The sequence below is a fragment of the Eptatretus burgeri genome, chromosome 7, assembly GCF_056783735.1.
Source record: "Eptatretus burgeri isolate ZD-2024b chromosome 7, Ebu_testis_v1, whole genome shotgun sequence".
Taxonomy (NCBI): domain Eukaryota; kingdom Metazoa; phylum Chordata; class Myxini; order Myxiniformes; family Myxinidae; genus Eptatretus; species Eptatretus burgeri.
This window is the reverse complement of record NC_140967.1, coordinates 97272903-97290711: the sequence shown is the minus strand read 5'-3', so window position 1 is coordinate 97290711 and position 17809 is coordinate 97272903. Positions and strand designations below refer to the sequence as shown.

At 50.6% G+C, this 17809-nt stretch overlaps 2 protein-coding genes across 4 annotated transcripts in view; one reads left to right on the top strand and one right to left on the bottom strand.

Annotated features, from left to right (window-relative positions):
• TRIP11 (thyroid hormone receptor interactor 11) overlaps positions 1–17809 on the bottom strand; it is a 102498-nt gene that overhangs the window by 43976 nt on the left and 40713 nt on the right. For all 3 annotated transcript variants that reach the window (XR_015060403.1, XM_085889718.1, XM_085889719.1), the window contains exons 7-10: positions 13297–13563; positions 9933–9970; positions 9747–9827; positions 115–282 (exon numbers count right to left, since the gene is read on the bottom strand). Coding sequence is in view for 2 of the 3 variants with exons in the window: in XM_085889718.1 (XP_085745844.1) it covers positions 115–282; positions 9747–9827; positions 9933–9970; positions 13297–13563 (554 nt within the window). In the remaining variant the exon portion in view is untranslated. The remainder of the gene's footprint in view (positions 1–114; positions 283–9746; positions 9828–9932; positions 9971–13296; positions 13564–17809) is intronic.
• The window catches only part of BBS1 (Bardet-Biedl syndrome 1), a 90073-nt gene that overhangs the window by 65578 nt on the left and 6686 nt on the right, over positions 1–17809 (top strand). The window lies entirely within an intron of this gene.

Here is a 17809-nt window from a genome sequence, read left to right as displayed (position 1 = left end):
CATGCAGAATGTTGACAATAGGTTTCAACATTACCAACGTACAACATTTCCTATTTGGCTAGAGCTTCATGAGTATCAGATATGGTTAATGAAGAGCAGAAGAGGAATTCAAACCTGCATGGCTTCATTGTTTTGCCGATCCAGCTCATCCAGCTGCACGGAAAGAAAATCCCTCTGCTCCACTGCTTTCGCAAGCTGAAGCTCACGCTCTTTTAGAGCCATCTGCATTTTGGCAATCTGGGTACCCAGACTTCTGAAGGCCTCGCTTTCCTTTAGCTCGAGCTGCAGGGTCACATAAAAGCAAATTATCCTCTTGGAATCAAAATCGTAATACGAGACGACGTAACAAAGTGATGCGTCCGATGACCATGCTCAGAGATTTCCTGTGGTTTGGAGCAATGCAATGTCAAATTAATGGTGCAGTGAAAAATAAGTTGATTGATAAAGCAAAACTATAACAGCACTCGGTGGAGTGCACACCTCTGCCAGGCTGAACAGTTTACGTTTTATATCCTAATGAGAGGCCGGATCTGGATCCGGACCTGAACCAAAATCTAATCAGCTTGTTCTTGTCACCTCACCAACTCATCCACCTAGTTTTGTCAGAACTCGTCCAAAATAATTTGGGATATTATGCTACACATAGTTTTTGGCCCCACCTCTCAATGGTGAAGAATCATTCAAAAATATTAAAAAAAATTGTTGTATCCGGATCCGTGTCTTCACAAAAATCGAATCTCTTCGTCCTAGTCAAACACCCAACCTGTCCACCAAGTTTCGGCTGAATCTGTCATTATCTTTATGAGATATGGTGTTATATATATATATATATATATATACACATATATATATATATATATATATATATATATATATATATATATATATTGTTGCGGATTTCGCGCCCGCCGGCGTGCTGACGGCCACGTAACTCGAATCGCGGCACGTCGCCCACCGGACGGACAATCCAGTCGTGACCCTCTCGGACTAACGCCGGGAACCAGTCACGGGTGGACCTTTCGGTCTCACCGCGATCGAGCCAATCAGCCCCCGCGTGGGATAGGGTTGCTCGCCAAATTCGAACTACCTAAGTACCCACGCGGAGGGTAGACCGGGCGATCGCACCTCGCCGCAGGTCGACTTCGGATACGGGCCACTTAAGCGACCCGTTCCGTACTATCAGAATAACCGAGCGGTGTTATCGTCGACCTCGACGGTTCGATTATCGGGCGTATTCAGCCCACTACCAACCCTTTACGTGAAGCAAGATGGGGATTCAAAGAAAGAAATGACGAAGCGAAGCGGGAGAACAGTTCAACAATAAAGCACATTTATTCGCGACGAACGGAAAGCACACAAATACAATTCCACCAAATGCACACAAAAAAGAAAACACAATTCCATTTACACAAAAAGCAAACATAAAAGTGAAAACACAGTGCAGAGCTTATACCGACTACCGAGCACACGGCAACACTTATACAATTCTACTTCACAGACGGCGCCGACAACACATACCCAAAACCAAGGAAAAGAAATACCCTCAAGAATGAGGTAGGCCTGAGGCCGAGACCGGGTCGGGCCTACCCGTCTGGTGATGAGACGCGGAGCGGCGATGGCCCCGCAACCCGCGGGCCTCGTGGACAGTGCCTGGCAGGGGGTGGGAACGGGGCCCCCTTGGTCGCACTATCTCAGCGCGGGGGGAAACAGGAGGGGGTTGCTGATGCTCGGGGTATAGAGGATCTTTATTATATGCGACGAGCGTCTCCACCTCGGCCAGGTCGCGCTGTCGGCCTCCCTCGGGTGCAGCTTCCTGCACGACGCGAGCACCCCCTCGTCTGGTGTCGCCGCCTTTCCACAGCTCCGTCCCCTCCGTTCCGACTCCAACGCACACGACGAGCAGCTCCACCGCCCGCGAAGTCTTGACCCTTTGCTTCCGACTCTCCTCTTCTTGACTCTCCGACCTCGTTCTGCTCCTTCTCTCGTTCCGACTCTGACTGACGAACACCGTCCTTTTATCGCGCCGTAACTTTGCCTTTGACCCCCTCCCTTTGACCTTTCACCTCGCTCCCCATTGGCCCGAGAAAAAGTGGGCGTGAAGGCTTTTTGATCCACAAATTTGCATATATCGATCGTTCTGGAGGCGGGGCCAAATCGCCCCTCGCTCACCGATTGGACGGCAAAAAGTGGGCGTGTGTCGTTTTTGATCCGTTTTTGAAGCAGAAAATCCGTGATTTTGTACACGCTGTTCGACGCGCGTTCTGCATGAGTCCAACACCGGTACCCACAGCGGGGCAAGAACGGTGGCGATGCTACGGTGGCGAGGTGTGACGGGAAGGTCGTGGCGGTTGTGGTGAAGCGGTGGTTGTGGTTGGTGGTTGATGTTGTGGTTGTGATCATGGCGGTTGGTCCAAAATAAAGATAGTGAAAGAAAAACGGCTATCCTGAAGAGTCGCAGCTCGCATAAATGACATGTATTCCCACTAGACAACGGGTTTGGGCCTAACTACACATGCACTTACCGAGATACCTCACCTAAGGGACCTGAATGGTGGTTTGCGAATCTGGTAACCACAACACTACCCCCTTCCCTTTTTACAGACTCGTCCCGAGTCGTCAAATTTTCGTGTGCCATCATGTGTAGTTTTCCCCTAGTACACTTTACCTACGGATCCCTGAGTGCGACATTCATGGTATTCGTGTCCCCAAAATAAATAACCTGAGGGCTGCGTAACTATCTAAACAAACTCACTCATACGGACGACTTAAATAAAATTGCCGGCGCTAAGACATACATGCCGGGGGCGCACTCATATTTACAGTACATCTTACCTTAACTTACAAATTTTACACTAAACCATGGCCCAGGATCATTGACTCTGCAAAAAGAAAGCAGTTAGCAGGGAGCCAGGCTGCCCGCATGCAGTCTCTGGCTCAAACAATGCAGGTGACAGGGAACGTGGCTGGCTGCTCACACGCAGTCCAAGGCCTTCCCTTTTGAACTGAACGCAGTGAACCACAACGGTGCTTGGGCTGCACAACGCAGTCTCCGTGCCAGCTCAAGTGGCACACGCAATGAACACAACGAATGGATGCATGAACGGTTTGAACTGAATGCAGTGAACCACAACGGTGCATGGGCTGCACAACGCAGTCTCCGTGCCAGCTCAAGTGGCACACGCAATGAGCACAACGAATGGATGGATGAATGGATGGACCGAATGCAGTGAACCACAACGGTGCATGGGCTGCACAAACGCAGTCTCCGTGCCAGCTCAAGTGGCACACGCAATGAGCACAACGAATGGATGCATGGACACAAACACGGTGCACGGGCTGCCACTGCAGGCCCGTGTTGTAGCTGCCAACAGGGCAGTTCTCGCAGCTTGCAAACTGTTGCCTTGATCCTGGCGCACATGGAAATGAACAGGGGGGGCAAAGCAAAAATTGAACGGGGCTGGTGAACGTGGGCAGTGGGCATGGCATGGCAAAGGTGAGCAGGCAAACACAGCCCGCAGAAGAAGGCCGCTGCAGGCAAACACAGCCCGCAGAAGAAGGCCGCTGCAGGCAAACACAGCCCGCAGAAGAAGGCCGCTGCAGGCAAACACAGCCCGCAGAAGAAGACCGTTGCAGGCAAACACAGCCGGCAGATGAACTGGCCGGCACAGGCCTCGAAGAAAAACAGCCAGCAGATGAACTGGCCGGCACAGGCCTTGCAGCACACAGCTGCCGATGAACTTGGCCGGCCTCCGCCTTGAAGCAAAACACGGCCAGCCGATGAAGTGGCCAGCCTTTGCCGTTCAGTGGAGGTTGGTGGAGGGAGTGCGGTGGTGCTGGCCACTTGGAAGGCGGGCTCGGACCTACCTACCTGTCTCCCTCCCAACCTATCGCCTTTGCCTGTCACTGTACATACCCACTCCCTTAATTTGTCAAACCCCAATTTAGCCCCAACTTATTTTTTTTTTGTTGTTTTTTTTTTTTTTTTTTTACTTCCCCACTATAAATCGTCCCCTAACCCCCTTTATCGTCCTTGTTCGGCTAACCTATTCTGTCACCTAGCCTACTCCCAACCCCTACGTTCCCTTCCCGGAGGGGAACAAGGGAGAGCTAACGTCCTGTGTCGAGGCCCAACGAAGCCTCAGAATGGCCTCCCCAGAGTTCGGCGATCTTAACACCAAGTGGGTCCAGCGGCCCACAACGAGAGCGAGGGGATGGATGGTGCGGAGGGGTACATCTCCTAATCTACCCTAACCATTTAACTGCTAAACTACCCCGGGGCTTTCAACAAGCGCCTCTCGCTTAAACTATTGGTTCTAACAACCCAGATTCCCGTCGCCTGTGTTGGTGTCCTCACAATTTCGGGCCTCGCCCCCCAATTTTCTCTCCGTGCCCTCACACGGTCTCCTGGCTGGGACACGTGGCTCCCTTTGGCAGGCACGACCCTCTGCCGATTCTCCCGCTATGGCACCCCGGGCACTACACTGCCTCCGAGCCTACCAGCTCCCTAACACCGGGGAGTGCCCCCCATGGCACCTCCCCTGAAACGCACACGTGGCAGGCCGGCCTCCCGGGCCCCTTTCCGAGGGTCACCCGTGCCCACAACACTGCCCACGCGGCTAATGGCGCCCCGGGCCCCCGCACCAAGCAGGCGCACCCGTGCCCACTACTCTATCCCGGCCCCCCATGGGCCCATGGCCTACCGCGGCCGACTAGCCTGGTGCCCGGGGTACCCACTCAGCGATACTCACCTTTCACAGCCACGCTCCCAAGCCCGTCAACAGGGCTCCTGCACCCCTCCAAATGGGTCTCGAGCCTACTTTCCCACCAACAGCAAAACGACCTCCATTTTTCAATTTGACTAACCCCCTAACTCACTTTACTCTGACCCCGGGGTCCCTTGGGCGGAAGTCACTCCTCCCCCCAATCACTCATCGCACCATGCATTCCCCATTCACTCCATACACACACAGACCCGCTGGCCTCACTCACTCATGTCTCCACCTCACGACTCACCAAGCACATGCTTCCACTTCACTCACCAACTCTTCCACACACTCACCACCGAACTCTGCCATCCTCCTAACTACATCCCCTAACTAACTCGTGCTCCCACGTCGTCCCTTAAACTACAGCACGTTCCTTTTAACCTACGTAGCTAAGCTACGTCCCCTCTACACACTCACCAGTCTGTCTCTGTCTCCAATAAATCATTTTATTTCCCAACCTAAAGCTCACTAAATCCCTCTACCTAATCCATTCCACGGACTCCATGAGGACTTACCCCTGCCCCATGGAGTCGGTCTAACTAAGCTAACCCTTCCCCCTAACTAGTTTTCATCCTGTGCCCCGGTCAAGGGGGTCTTCCACCCCTTGCCCAGGAATCCTGTGTACCCGAAAGTGAGGCTTGTTCTTTTTTTTTTTTCTTTACATGCGCAGCGCCAGCGCGGCAACTCGCGCTCTTTGCACTTTGCAACTGCCCGTGACGTCATGCAGCTGCACGTGTTCCTCGTCCCTCCTTGGACGGGACCATCCGGCAGAGATACCCCTCCTGCCGGATTCCAACCCCACGTGCAGCCATGGCGTCACCGTGCGCATAAAAAAAAACACAAGCCACACGTCTCGAGGGGTTCCCCACGCGAACACATGTGCTTTGCCCGTTGGAGCTGAACACACACGATCGCGTGGAGAACCCGTCCGGTCCAAATCCATTTACCTGCCGAACTTTGTCCGTCCGCGGGATCGGCAAATCCACCGCGTGCGTTTCCGGACCGGGACTTCACTCTCGCAAGCGAGCACGTGGCGGTCTCGTGCGTTGCACAGCACGAACCGCGTGCTCACTGCTGGGTGAACCCGGCACGGTCCTCGAAACAACTACAGCCGCTACCCGGCTTTCGTTTCTCCCATGTCGCCGTCTCCGTCTCCATTCCACACACGCATACCTGCGTGTTACGACGCACACAGTCCACACCATTAAACTCACACCGGGAGACGCGGCTGCGTGCTCCCGCATGCCAACCGCCATCTCCCTCACATACCGCTCTCTCACACACACGGTCTCCCTTGCACACAGCGACCTTGCACACGGCCGTTCACTCACGCGTGCCTCACTACTCTCACACCGTGCCTCATCCACACACGCGGGGGCACTCACCCGCGGTACCTCACTCACACTCCGTGCCTCATCCACACACGGCGTGCTGGGAAGCACGCACTCTGGCACCATCGCCACCACACCACTCACACGTGGTGCCTCACTCATACTGGCCGTTTCACTCACACACACGGCCTCACTCACACACGGTGCCCCATCCACACCCGGCGTGCTGGGAAGCACGCACTCTGGCACCATCGCCACCACACCACTCACACACGGGGTCACTTCCACACACGGTGCCGCACTCACACCTTGCACCACACACACAGGGACAACCACACTGGGGATTTGTGTCCCCACAAGGGTCTCCGGGGCCTCTACACCCCCCAAGCTCTCCGTGCACCCGTCCACAGCACTCGTCCCCTCAACCTCGCAAAGCACGACCGAACTCACCTGGTCGTGACTCGCCTCAAGGGGGCATACTCCCTCCCCTCGTTCCTGGAGGAGGCCATCCAGGTGCTCGCACCGGGTCCCAACACGCTCCGCGAGCTCAACCCCATTGTCCTCCACTACCTCCGTGTGTGCGTGCGCGTCACTTACCCCGTCTTCATCGTGTAGTCTTCCCTCTATCGTTCCCATCTCCCGTGTCTCTGCCAACTCTTCACCCTTTACCTCCCTTGTCTCAACTATTATTTCTGTTGTCGTCACCTCGTGTCTCGTCTCACACGTTTTGGTCTCCCCATTTAATTTTTCCCTTTCGGTCATCGTCACGACCCTCGCCCAACACGTTCCACGAATTATTTTTTCACCCGCCTCCACCGCGGGCCTGTCAGCCGTTGCACCCCCACCCAGCTCGTTTGCTCCCACACGTGGTCGCCATTCCCAGCTCCCTGGTCACGGCCTTCATGCCCGCCTGCAGGCATCGGCCCATGTTCTGCGTCTCACCCCGCAGCTCTTTCATTTCTTCCCTCATTTGCTGTGTATTCGCATCCATCGTCGTTTTCACTTCATTTGTATTTGTATCCATCGTCGTTTTCACTTCATTTGTATTTGTATCCATCTTTTCGTTCATTTGTTCGTTCATGCCTTTCATTTCGTTTTTCATATTCGCCTCCATCTTTTCGATCATTTGTTTGTTCATGCCTTTCATTTCGTTTTTCATTTCATTTGTCATTGCCGCATTCATTTGTGCCAGCATGGTGAATAGCTGGGCCATGTCGGATGCACTCAAGTGAGCCGTTTCTGCAGGGGTTGGGGAAGGGTCTTGGTGGAGAGGGGGGGGAGGTGTCATACACCGCGGCCGCTGCCGCACCCACCTCGGGTCCTGGGTTCAGTTGGGCGAGTCCGTGTTCCTGCACAATCAACATTTCCTGCTCGGGGATTCCATCCTGGACCATGGATCCTACACATTCTACATCCATTTCTAATACCCCCGGCTCCCGCTCGCCTTGAGACGCCATCTTGCTTCTCGTGAAGGGTTAATTTGCTCGCTCGTAATTTGGAGGGAATCGGGGTCGCTTCTCTCACCCCTGGACCGATTCCCGTGAATTTCGCTGGAGACAGGAGAGCCTGTTGTCCCGCTCTCCAATACCAGTGCCGCGAGGAGGGCGATGAATTTGTATCCCACTCCTGACACCAGTGTTGCGGATTTCGCGCCCGCCGGCGTGCTGACGGCCACGTAACTCGAATCGCGGCACGTCGCCCACCGGACGGACAATCCAGTCGTGACCCTCTCGGACTAACGCCGGGAACCAGTCACGGGTGGACCTTTCGGTCTCACCGCGATCGAGCCAATCAGCCCCCGCGTGGGATAGGGTTGCTCGCCAAATTCGAACTACCTAAGTACCCACGCGGAGGGTAGACCGGGCGATCGCACCTCGCCGCAGGTCGACTTCGGATACGGGCCACTTAAGCGACCCGTTCCGTACTATCAGAATAACCGAGCGGTGTTATCGTCGACCTCGACGGTTCGATTAATTATCGGGCGTATTCAGCCCACTACCAACCCTTTACGTGAAGCAAGATGGGGATTCAAAGAAAGAAATGACGAAGCGAAGCGGGAGAACAGTTCAACAATAAAGCACATTTATTCGCGACGAACGGAAAGCACACAAATACAATTCCACCAAATGCACACAAAAAGAAAACACAATTCCATTTACACAAAAAGCAAACATAAAAGTGAAAACACAGTGCAGAGCTTATACCGACTACCGAGCACACGGCAACACTTATACAATTCTACTTCACAGACGGCGCCGACAACACATACCCAAAACCAAGGAAAAGAAATACCCTCAAGAATGAGGTAGGCCTGAGGCCGAGACCGGGTCGGGCCTACCCGTCTGGTGATGAGACGCGGAGCGGCGATGGCCCCGCAACCCGCGGGCCTCGTGGACAGTGCCTGGCAGGGGGTGGGAACGGGCCCCCTTGGTCGCACTATCTCAGCGCGGGGGGAAACAGGAGGGGGTTGCTGATGCTCGGGGTATAGAGGATCTTTATTATATGCGACGAGCGTCTCCACCTCGGCCAGGTCGCGCTGTCGGCCTCCCTCGGGTGCAGCTTCCTGCACGACGCGAGCACCCCCTCGTCTGGTGTCGCCGCCTTTCCACAGCTCCGTCCCCTCCGTTCCGACTCCAACGCACACGACGAGCAGCTCCACCGCCCGCGAAGTCTTGACCCTTTGCTTCCGACTCTCCTCTTCTTGACTCTCCGACCTCGTTCTGCTCCTTCTCTCGTTCCGACTCTGACTGACGAACACCGTCCTTTTATCCCCCCGTAACTTTGCCTTTGACCCCCTCCCTTTGACCTTTCACCTCGCTCCCCATTGGCCCGAGAAAAAGTGGGCGTGAAGGCTTTTTGATCCACAAATTTGCATATATCGATCGTTCTGGAGGCGGGGCCAAATCGCCCCTCGCTCACCGATTGGACGGCAAAAAGTGGGCGTGTGTCGTTTTTGATCCGTTTTTGAAGCAGAAAATCCGTGATTTTGTACACGCTGTTCGACGCGCGTTCTGCATGAGTCCAACACCGGTACCCACAGCGGGGCAAGAACGGTGGCGATGCTACGGTGGCGAGGTGTGACGGGAAGGTCGTGGCGGTTGTGGTGAAGCGGTGGTTGTGGTTGGTGGTTGATGTTGTGGTTATGATCATGGCGGTTGGTCCAAAATAAAGATAGTGAAAGAAAAACGGCTATCCTGAAGAGTCGCAGCTCGCATAAATGACATGTATTCCCACTAGACAACGGGTTTGGGCCTAACTACACATGCACTTACCGAGATACCTCACCTAAGGGACCTGAATGGTGGTTTGCGAATCTGGTAACCACAACAATATATATAGTTTTTATCACTATCTCTCAATAGTGAAGAATCACTTAAAAGGTTCTCGTATCCGGATCCAGATGTTCACCAAAATTGAACCAACTCGTCATTGTCTCACACCCAACCTCTCCACCAAATTTCGTCCGAATCCATCTCCAACTTTTTGAGATATCCTGTTCACGGACAAACAGACAGGGGTGAAAACATGACCTCTGCCCACCTTTGGTTGTGGAGGTAAAAAGAGGTTCAAAGGGTAGGAGGTAGTGCCAGAGATGGATGCAAAAACAGACGGACCATTGAAGTAAGAATGGTGAAGCTTTTTTTCCTACCTCCTCTCTTAGGCTTGTGATCTTTCGTTCCAAACACCCTTTTTGCACCTCCCATTGTGCCCGTTCAGCATCAAAGAGTTTCTGCAGAAAGGAAGGATATATATACTTTTTAATCCCTACCGATGTTGAACCAAACTTGCCAACATCTTCCATGCCCATTAAAAACCGTCGTGCATGCCTTCCTACCTGTGAAATATTTTCATCTTCATCTTCAAATTCATCTTCTGGAGGAAACAAACAGCAGATTTTATCACTCGATGATGTGTCTTTAAATATAAAGACACCATTGACCATTGTGTCTTCACCATTGAGGCTCGTGGAAGAGCAAAACAAGAGGAGAAAAAGGGTCAACAGACAAAGTGGAGTAAAAGGAGAAACAGCTCAAGAACACAAAAACGCAGTTCAGCACAAGGGCAGGAGTTGCAGATGAAAAGGAGATAGGGTCTCAGTAGGTGAAGTAAAGCCAACATGGAGACATGGCGGACATCATTAGGTAGTAGCGGGCACAGACTTGAAGCCCAGGAGGGAAAAGGGTGAGACAACAGACTCGGGAAGATTGTTCCAAACGCAACAGAAGAAGGGGATGAATGAATGGAGGTGAGATCAAGCTTAGATTTAGGGAGGGTCACAAGGTATGGTTTTTCCGGTGGAAATTATTTCACCAAGGTATGGCAGAGATATGAGAGGGTATGAGGAGCAATACCAGAAGAGACCCAGTAAAATAATGCAAAGCCACCAAACTGTATGCAGTGAACAAGAAGCAGACCCTGAGACAGTCTTTTTCCACAAGATGTCAATGACTCAGAGAACCTTACACTTCAGGACATCAAGGGGGGCAACATGGGAAGAAACAGCACCAGTCCACAAGGGTGAGTCAAATTCCTTGATGCAGGTGTAGGCTTCATACACTGTAACAAGCCGAGAACGTAGAATGACTTGGGCCTGCCGATAATTCCAAGGTGGTGACCAATGTTGAGGCCCAGCTTGAAGATGGGATCTACCCAAGACAGGTTATATATCGTCTTGTTTGAATGTGCACCATACAGGGAATGGTGTGTGGTAATAAAGTGTGACAGTTTAAGAAAAGGAATCATTCGTAGAACCTCTTGTAATGTCCCACCGGATGAGGTGCCAAGGTGAGCCCAAAGCAAAGAGACAAGGGCGGAGCTTGGATCGTTTCCTGAGGGCTGGAGCCATGGATCGCCTTCCGAAAGGTGGAGTTTTTCGGATCATCTCGGGGTTTTGCATAGCTCGCGAAAGGAGAGTAGAATTGGGATTTTTCCAAGGAAATTGGTGTATGAGCTCGAGGGGAACCTACCTTTTTACCGTGGTCCTCCGTGGTGCCTGCCTGCCTGCTCGTGTTCCTGCCTTGTCGTCCCTAGTTCCTGCTCATGTGTCTGTCACCCTGCTCGTGTGCCTTAGTCGCGTGCCTCATCTCCTGTTTGTCGTCGAGCTCCTCCTCGTCCACCAGCAAAGCGAAGGCCTCACCCGGGTTTTCTCATTCCCCAACCTTATCTGTGCTTGAATCCGGTGTGAGGCACCTTCAATTTTATTCCACTTTACATAACGATTTATTATCGATTCTGTGTCCCCCCCCCGCCCCCCCAACCCATCGTCGTACTCCTCCATCACAATCTCATCATCCCCTGGTCCTTTGTTTGTTCAGGAAATAAGCCCGTTGGTTTTATAAGAGCTAAGGTTGTCATGTACTTACTCGGGTTTCACGCGCGTAAGGCCTCCATCAATTGACGTGTCCAGGGGAGGTAAAAGCCAGTTCAGTCCATCCGTCCACCGTCGGTCTTAATCGGCGTCGACATGACAGTAAGTTGCAGGTAAATAAAGCAGTTGCTCATTTTTCTGCGCAGAGTTGTCTGAAACATCATGCATTGGATTTTCGAATGACAAAAGGTCATTCATGTTGACCCAAAACAGGATTGATCCCAAAAAGTTAACTTGGAAAAATTGCTGCCTCGAGAAGTAGACCGTGGGAGAGAACACCATGCAGTGTCACCCACTTCTCCAAAGCATGCAGGAAATCAAAAAGTCAGTCCAGGAGGGGGCACTGCATATCATTAGCTGTAAGTTTTGAAAGAACCAAATTTGGCAGAACCAAATACATGGGCGATATCCAACATGGGCCTGACGTCTTGTTTCAGGTTGAGGGAAATCCTTCCATTGTTGATGGAGCAGCAGCAGCATGTTCTCCTTTTCTCAAACGAAGGGTACAGCCCAAAACATCAGCACCTCATGATCCTTTACAGCGGATAGCTCTAATCATTTTGTGTCTTATATTTTTATTCCAAAGTGAAAGCCAAACTGCCGATGTGAGGTCACAGAGTTAGTAATGAGATGAGTCTCAAATTGACCTGCAATGGTCGATTCCATTATTTTGCTTTGATGGGGAGTGGGCTGACTGGACTATACTTGAGCAAATCAGTTTTGGCTCCGTTCTAATTAATTGGCAATTTTTGACGATGTTGCAGGTGGACCAAAGAGAATGACCTGGAAAAGAGCAATGGAATAGTTGTATAAAGAACTGTCATCTATACTAATTAATGTCAGTGCGTGTGTGTGTGTGTGTGTGTGTGTGTGTGTGTGTGTGTGAGTCTCCTCCTTAACTCCAAAAACCATTAAACCCAGCGGCCTGAAACTTAGCATGCATACGTAGGGAACTCCAAAGGAGTGCATGAGTAAAAATTGTGGTTTGGGTTAATTTAAACACCCCTTTTGAAGATAATTAACAGCCTTATTTAATTATATCCATCATCAAGGCTCATCCTTGGTCAGCCTGCTCTCCCTCGTTGGGGGTCTTAATTTGCCATTTCAAAAAAAGTCTGCCTACCAATGCCATGACTTTGTATAGCAATGTTTGGTGAGGTGTCACTCTCCCAACCCCCCCCCCCCGTTCCTCGTTCCCCCTCTCTCAACTCCCACCCCACCTCTCTCTTTCTCCCTCCCTCCCCCTTCTCTCCCCTCTCCTTCCCCCCTTCATTCCCCTCCCCCCTTCACCTTTCTCTCCCTCCCCTCTCCTTTCCCCCTCCCCCACCCCACTCCCCTCTCCTTCCTCCCCCCCTCCTCCTCCTCTCCCCTTCCTTAATATTAATGATAGGTTGTATTTACTAGTTATGAATAATTATGAGGAGAAAATAATTATCAGAACAATGGGATGGAGGCAAAAAAACAAAGAGAAAAAGTATTTTAAGGAGGACGTGGGTAGTGAGAAAAGCTTGGGATGGAGAAGAGGGGCCAAACACAAACACGAAGACATATGGGACTTACAGGCACAGTAAATGACAAGCACGTTGTACAATGATCTGATGAACAGTAACAACCAATGGGCAAAATTATTCCAATCGGCCAAACGTAGCTGTTGGAGGACAGAATAAAACATCCATTTGCTTTGAACTGGAAACTGGAAAATAAACATCAATGGGTTTTCCTCAACCTTTACAGGCAGCTTCACACCTGTGTTGTTTCTTTCAATCAATGGAGTATAATAACAGAAGACATCCCGACAGTTGAAAAGCAAAGCAGAAGAAAAATGACTCGCCATGAGTAGCCTGATCCAGCACAAACTCAACGTTGGTTTCTTCTGTCGTGTCATTGTCCGACTTTGAGAGTTTGTCTCCTTCTCCTTCTCCTTCAGTCGGTATGATTGACACCTGCCGTGGCGGCTCGCTCCCTTGGGTCTTCAGAAAGACCGGTTCTTCAGTCAAGCCTTCAAGCTCGTGCATCGCCTCCACAACACGCGCCTCCCCTTCCTCGACACCAGCCGTGTCGTCGGCCTCGACCACGACAAACGAGTCCGCATCACTCTCTGCAAAAACAAAAATAACTGGAGTTGCTAGCACCTATCAAGGCTTACAAGCAGTAACACCTAGAGTTAACAAGATCCACGACCACGAGACACCTTTAAATTTAGCATTTTCGAAAAATGCACACTTACTGATCTATAAAAATAATTTTCTTGTTGAATAAGCGTTAGCATCTCGGTTGCTATGCATGCCATATTGGTTGCGAAAGGAAGGTCCAGAGGTGCTCAAATCATTTTGTCTTAATCAAAATTCATACAATTCCCAATGGTGATGGTGTGACCAAACATGCCTAAGAAGCCATTTCAGGCATAATTAAACGCCTGTAGTTAAAACATAATAGCTGATTTAACTACAGCCTCATAGCTTCAGGGACTTTGCCACTGCCCGCCTCACCCACCCCCATAGAAGGAACGCTGCCCCTTCATGCCATAAGGGGCCCTAAGATGGCCCACTTGAGCCATGAGTGTTCCTTATTGTTCTTCATGAGAGTTGGTCACCCTGACTGAGAGAGTGACAAAGTAAGGAGCATGTCAGGTGAGAGACTGTTTCCTTACGATTGCTTTGCTGGACCGCTTGCTGACATGCTCCCTTTGATACGAGGCTGCTTGGCGAGCCGTCCAGCACACTGGTGATTGCCCACGGTGAGATGGGAGTGAGCTACCTGAGTCAGACCATTCCTCTGGCTGCGACTGCCCTGGGTCCAAATCGCTACAACTTTGCACAGAGATGCTAAACAAAGCACAGTTTCTCAGCACCACTGCACGACACCCATCGTATAATGTCTGCTCCTAGCACTGCTTCACAATCACCTTTATTGTAAATTAGTTGTGACTGCTTCGACTGCTCACGACACCATTAGGTCGATCACGAATGCTTGATAAAAACATCAACTCGATGCACGCACACACGCCCAGACTGCAACCCTGGTTCAACATTCCGAGATTGTGAAAACATATTTTGTGAACTGTTGCTTGTGTGTATGCCGAATTAAGGCTCAGCCTCAGGTAATTGGGGTAAGATGGGGAAATTGTGTTAATTGTAAGTAAAAAGTTTATTTTGTGTTGCCAACATTGTGGCACGAGTGCTGTTATAATAGTATTTGGTTGAATGACTTATTTTCTCCAACCGCTCGGAATCTGGTCCAAGACCGACTGGCTCTGAGACTTGGAGTAAGGGTGCTGCCTTTTTGGACATGTTCATCTGATTATATGCTCTCAGGGTGGTCACGGTCACAACCATCGTCACACGACGATACATAATAGTCACTGTAAAGGTGACAGTGAACCCATGTGTCACATCAGCACTTGATGCAAGGGTGATGACCAACAGGGGGCGCCTTCCCCATTACACACTGAATGAGAATTCTGAATTGCAGCCAGGAAATAAGATAAAAGTTAAAATGGAACTTCCGGCATGCGTTGCAATCCTTGAAAGGCAGAACGGCTCGCTGCTAAAAGTGTTGCCAGCTGCTACACAGCTACTCACGTTATCAGTCAATCAACACAGGTTTTATAACGCTTCTTTGATGATACCGAGATGTGGGTAGCAGTGTAGCAGCAGGCAATGCTTTTAGCAGCGAGCGGTTGTCTTTCACAGATTGCACCGAAAGCAGAAAGTTACAATATATATATATATATATATATATATATATATATATATATATATATATATATATATATATATATATATATATATATATATATATATATATATATTGTTGCGGATTCGCGCCCGCCGCGTGCGAGCGGCCACGTAACTCGAATCGCGGCACGTCGCCCACCAGACGGACAATCCCGTCGTGACCCTCTCGGACTAACGCCGGGAACTAGTCACGGGTGGGCCTTTCGGCCTCACCACGATCGTGCCAATCGGCCCCCCGCATGGGATAGGGTTGCTCGCCAAATTCGACCTACCTAAGTACCCACACGGAGGGTAGACCGGGCGATCGCACCTCGCCGCAGGTCGACTTCGGACACGGGCCACTTTAAGCGACCCGTTCCGTACTATCGGGATAACCGAGCAGTGTTATCGTCAACCTCGACAGTTCGATTAATTATTGGGCGTTTTTAGCCCACGACCAACCCTTTACGTGAAGTAAGATGGAGATTCAATAAAAGAAAAGACGAAGCGAAACGGGAAAAACAGTTCAACATAAAGCACATTTATTCCGCGGCAAATGGAAAGCACACATATACAATTACAATAATTATGCACCAAAAGCAAATGTAAAAGTAACACGACAATTCTGCACAAAAAGCAATTGCAACAAAAGAAACACAATGCAGATCTACTACCGACTACCGAGCACACGGCAACACTTATACAGTTTTACTTCACAGACGGCGCCGACAACACATATACTCCAAAGCAAAAGAAAAAGGGGCCACCCTCATCGACAAGGGGGCAGACGGGCCTGGGGCCGAGACCGCGTCGAGCCTACCCGTCTGGTGATGAGCCGCAAAATGGCGGCGGCGCCCCGACTCCGCGGGCCTCGCTGGCACTGCCTGGAATGGGGTGGGAACGGGGCCCCCTTCTCACACTATCTCAGCGCGGGGGGGAAACAGGGGGAGGTTGTTGATGCTCGGGGGAAGGAGGATATCTGGCTGGCTTGGGTCCCGCGACGAGCGACGCCACTGCGACCTCGACCGCGTTACCGGCCTCCCCTCTCCGCAGCTCCCCGACTCTGATACGAGCGCCGACCTCCACAAAGCTTCTTGGCTTCTCCCGCCTCTCCGGACCCCGACAGACACTCTCTCGACTGATTTCGCCGCCGCCACAACTCTCCAACTCTTTTCTCTCCTCGACTCTTCAACTCTTCCCAACTGAACTGCTGCCACACCTCTCCAACTCTTTCCTCTTCTCAACTCCCTCCAACTGCCCAACTCTCTCTGACTCTTCCTTCTTCTCAACTCTTCAACTCTTCCCAACTGCCTCGATTCGCTCCGCGCTCGGTGCTTTATAGTCCGACAGGAGAAATCATATGCAGATTTTTGGATCAGGAATGGCTCGGGGGCGGAGCCACGCTCCCCATTGGACAGAGGAAAAGTGGGCGTGAATCATTCTTGATCCGCGAATCTGCATATAGCGATTATACTCTGACGCGCCTGGAGGCGGGGCCAAATCGCCCCACGCTCGCTGATAGGACGGAACAGAAGTGGGCGTGAATCATTCTTGATCCGATTTCTCGGAAAGGCTGGTGTTTTTGCACCCGCTGCTCGGTGCGCGCCCTGTACGAGTCCAGTATCGGTGCCCACAAGTGGCGCGGGAATGGCGGTGATGCGATGGTTGTGAGGACGAGTTGTGACGGTAAAGGTCGTGGCTCTTGGCGTTGCTGTTGTTGTGAAGCGGCGTTGCGGGTGGTGGTTAGTGTGTGAAAGCGGTTGTGGAGAAGGTGGATGTTGTGAAGGCGGTTGTGGAGAAGGTGGATGTGGTTGTCGAGGTGCGGTTGGTGGTGGTTGTGGTGGTAGTAATGGCGATTGGTACGTGGTTGGCTCAAAATAAAGATAGAAAAAGAAAAACGGCTATCTAAAAGGGTCGCAGCCCGAATGAATGACATTTATTCCCTCTAAACAACGGGTTTGGGCTAACTACACATATACTTACAGAGATATCTCACCTACGGGACCTGAATGGTGGTTTGCGAATTTCGTCAACCACAACAATATATATATATATATATATATATATATATATATATATATATATATATATATATATATATATATATATATATATATATATATATATATATATATATATATATATATATATATATATATACGCTTTTTCTTTCAAGAAGAAGCAGAAGAAGAACCTTATATTGCCAATTGTAATTTAAACACAAGGAATACGTCTTGGTGTTGGTCATACATACAATCACAATAAACCATACACCTCAGCAAAGTCAACCAGAATACATCGGACGACAAAACTGAATTCAAAATAAATTCAAAGTGACACCAACGACAAAACAATCACTCGATACACAACATCACAAACACAACAAAATGTCAACAATTGACCAAATTACAATGATACAATCCCTCATGTCCACCTTCCTCTCCCTCCGCCAAAAAAAAAAGAAAAGAAAAAAACACAAGAGTATGGCTTTGTACTCACGATCCATCCCGTCGACAATGTGAATCAAAACATCTCTACCGTACTTGTGCAGGCAGCAAACAGGATCAGGTATATCCCGATCACACCCAACACCGAGTCGCCATTCACCGGCGCCATTACGTACATGGG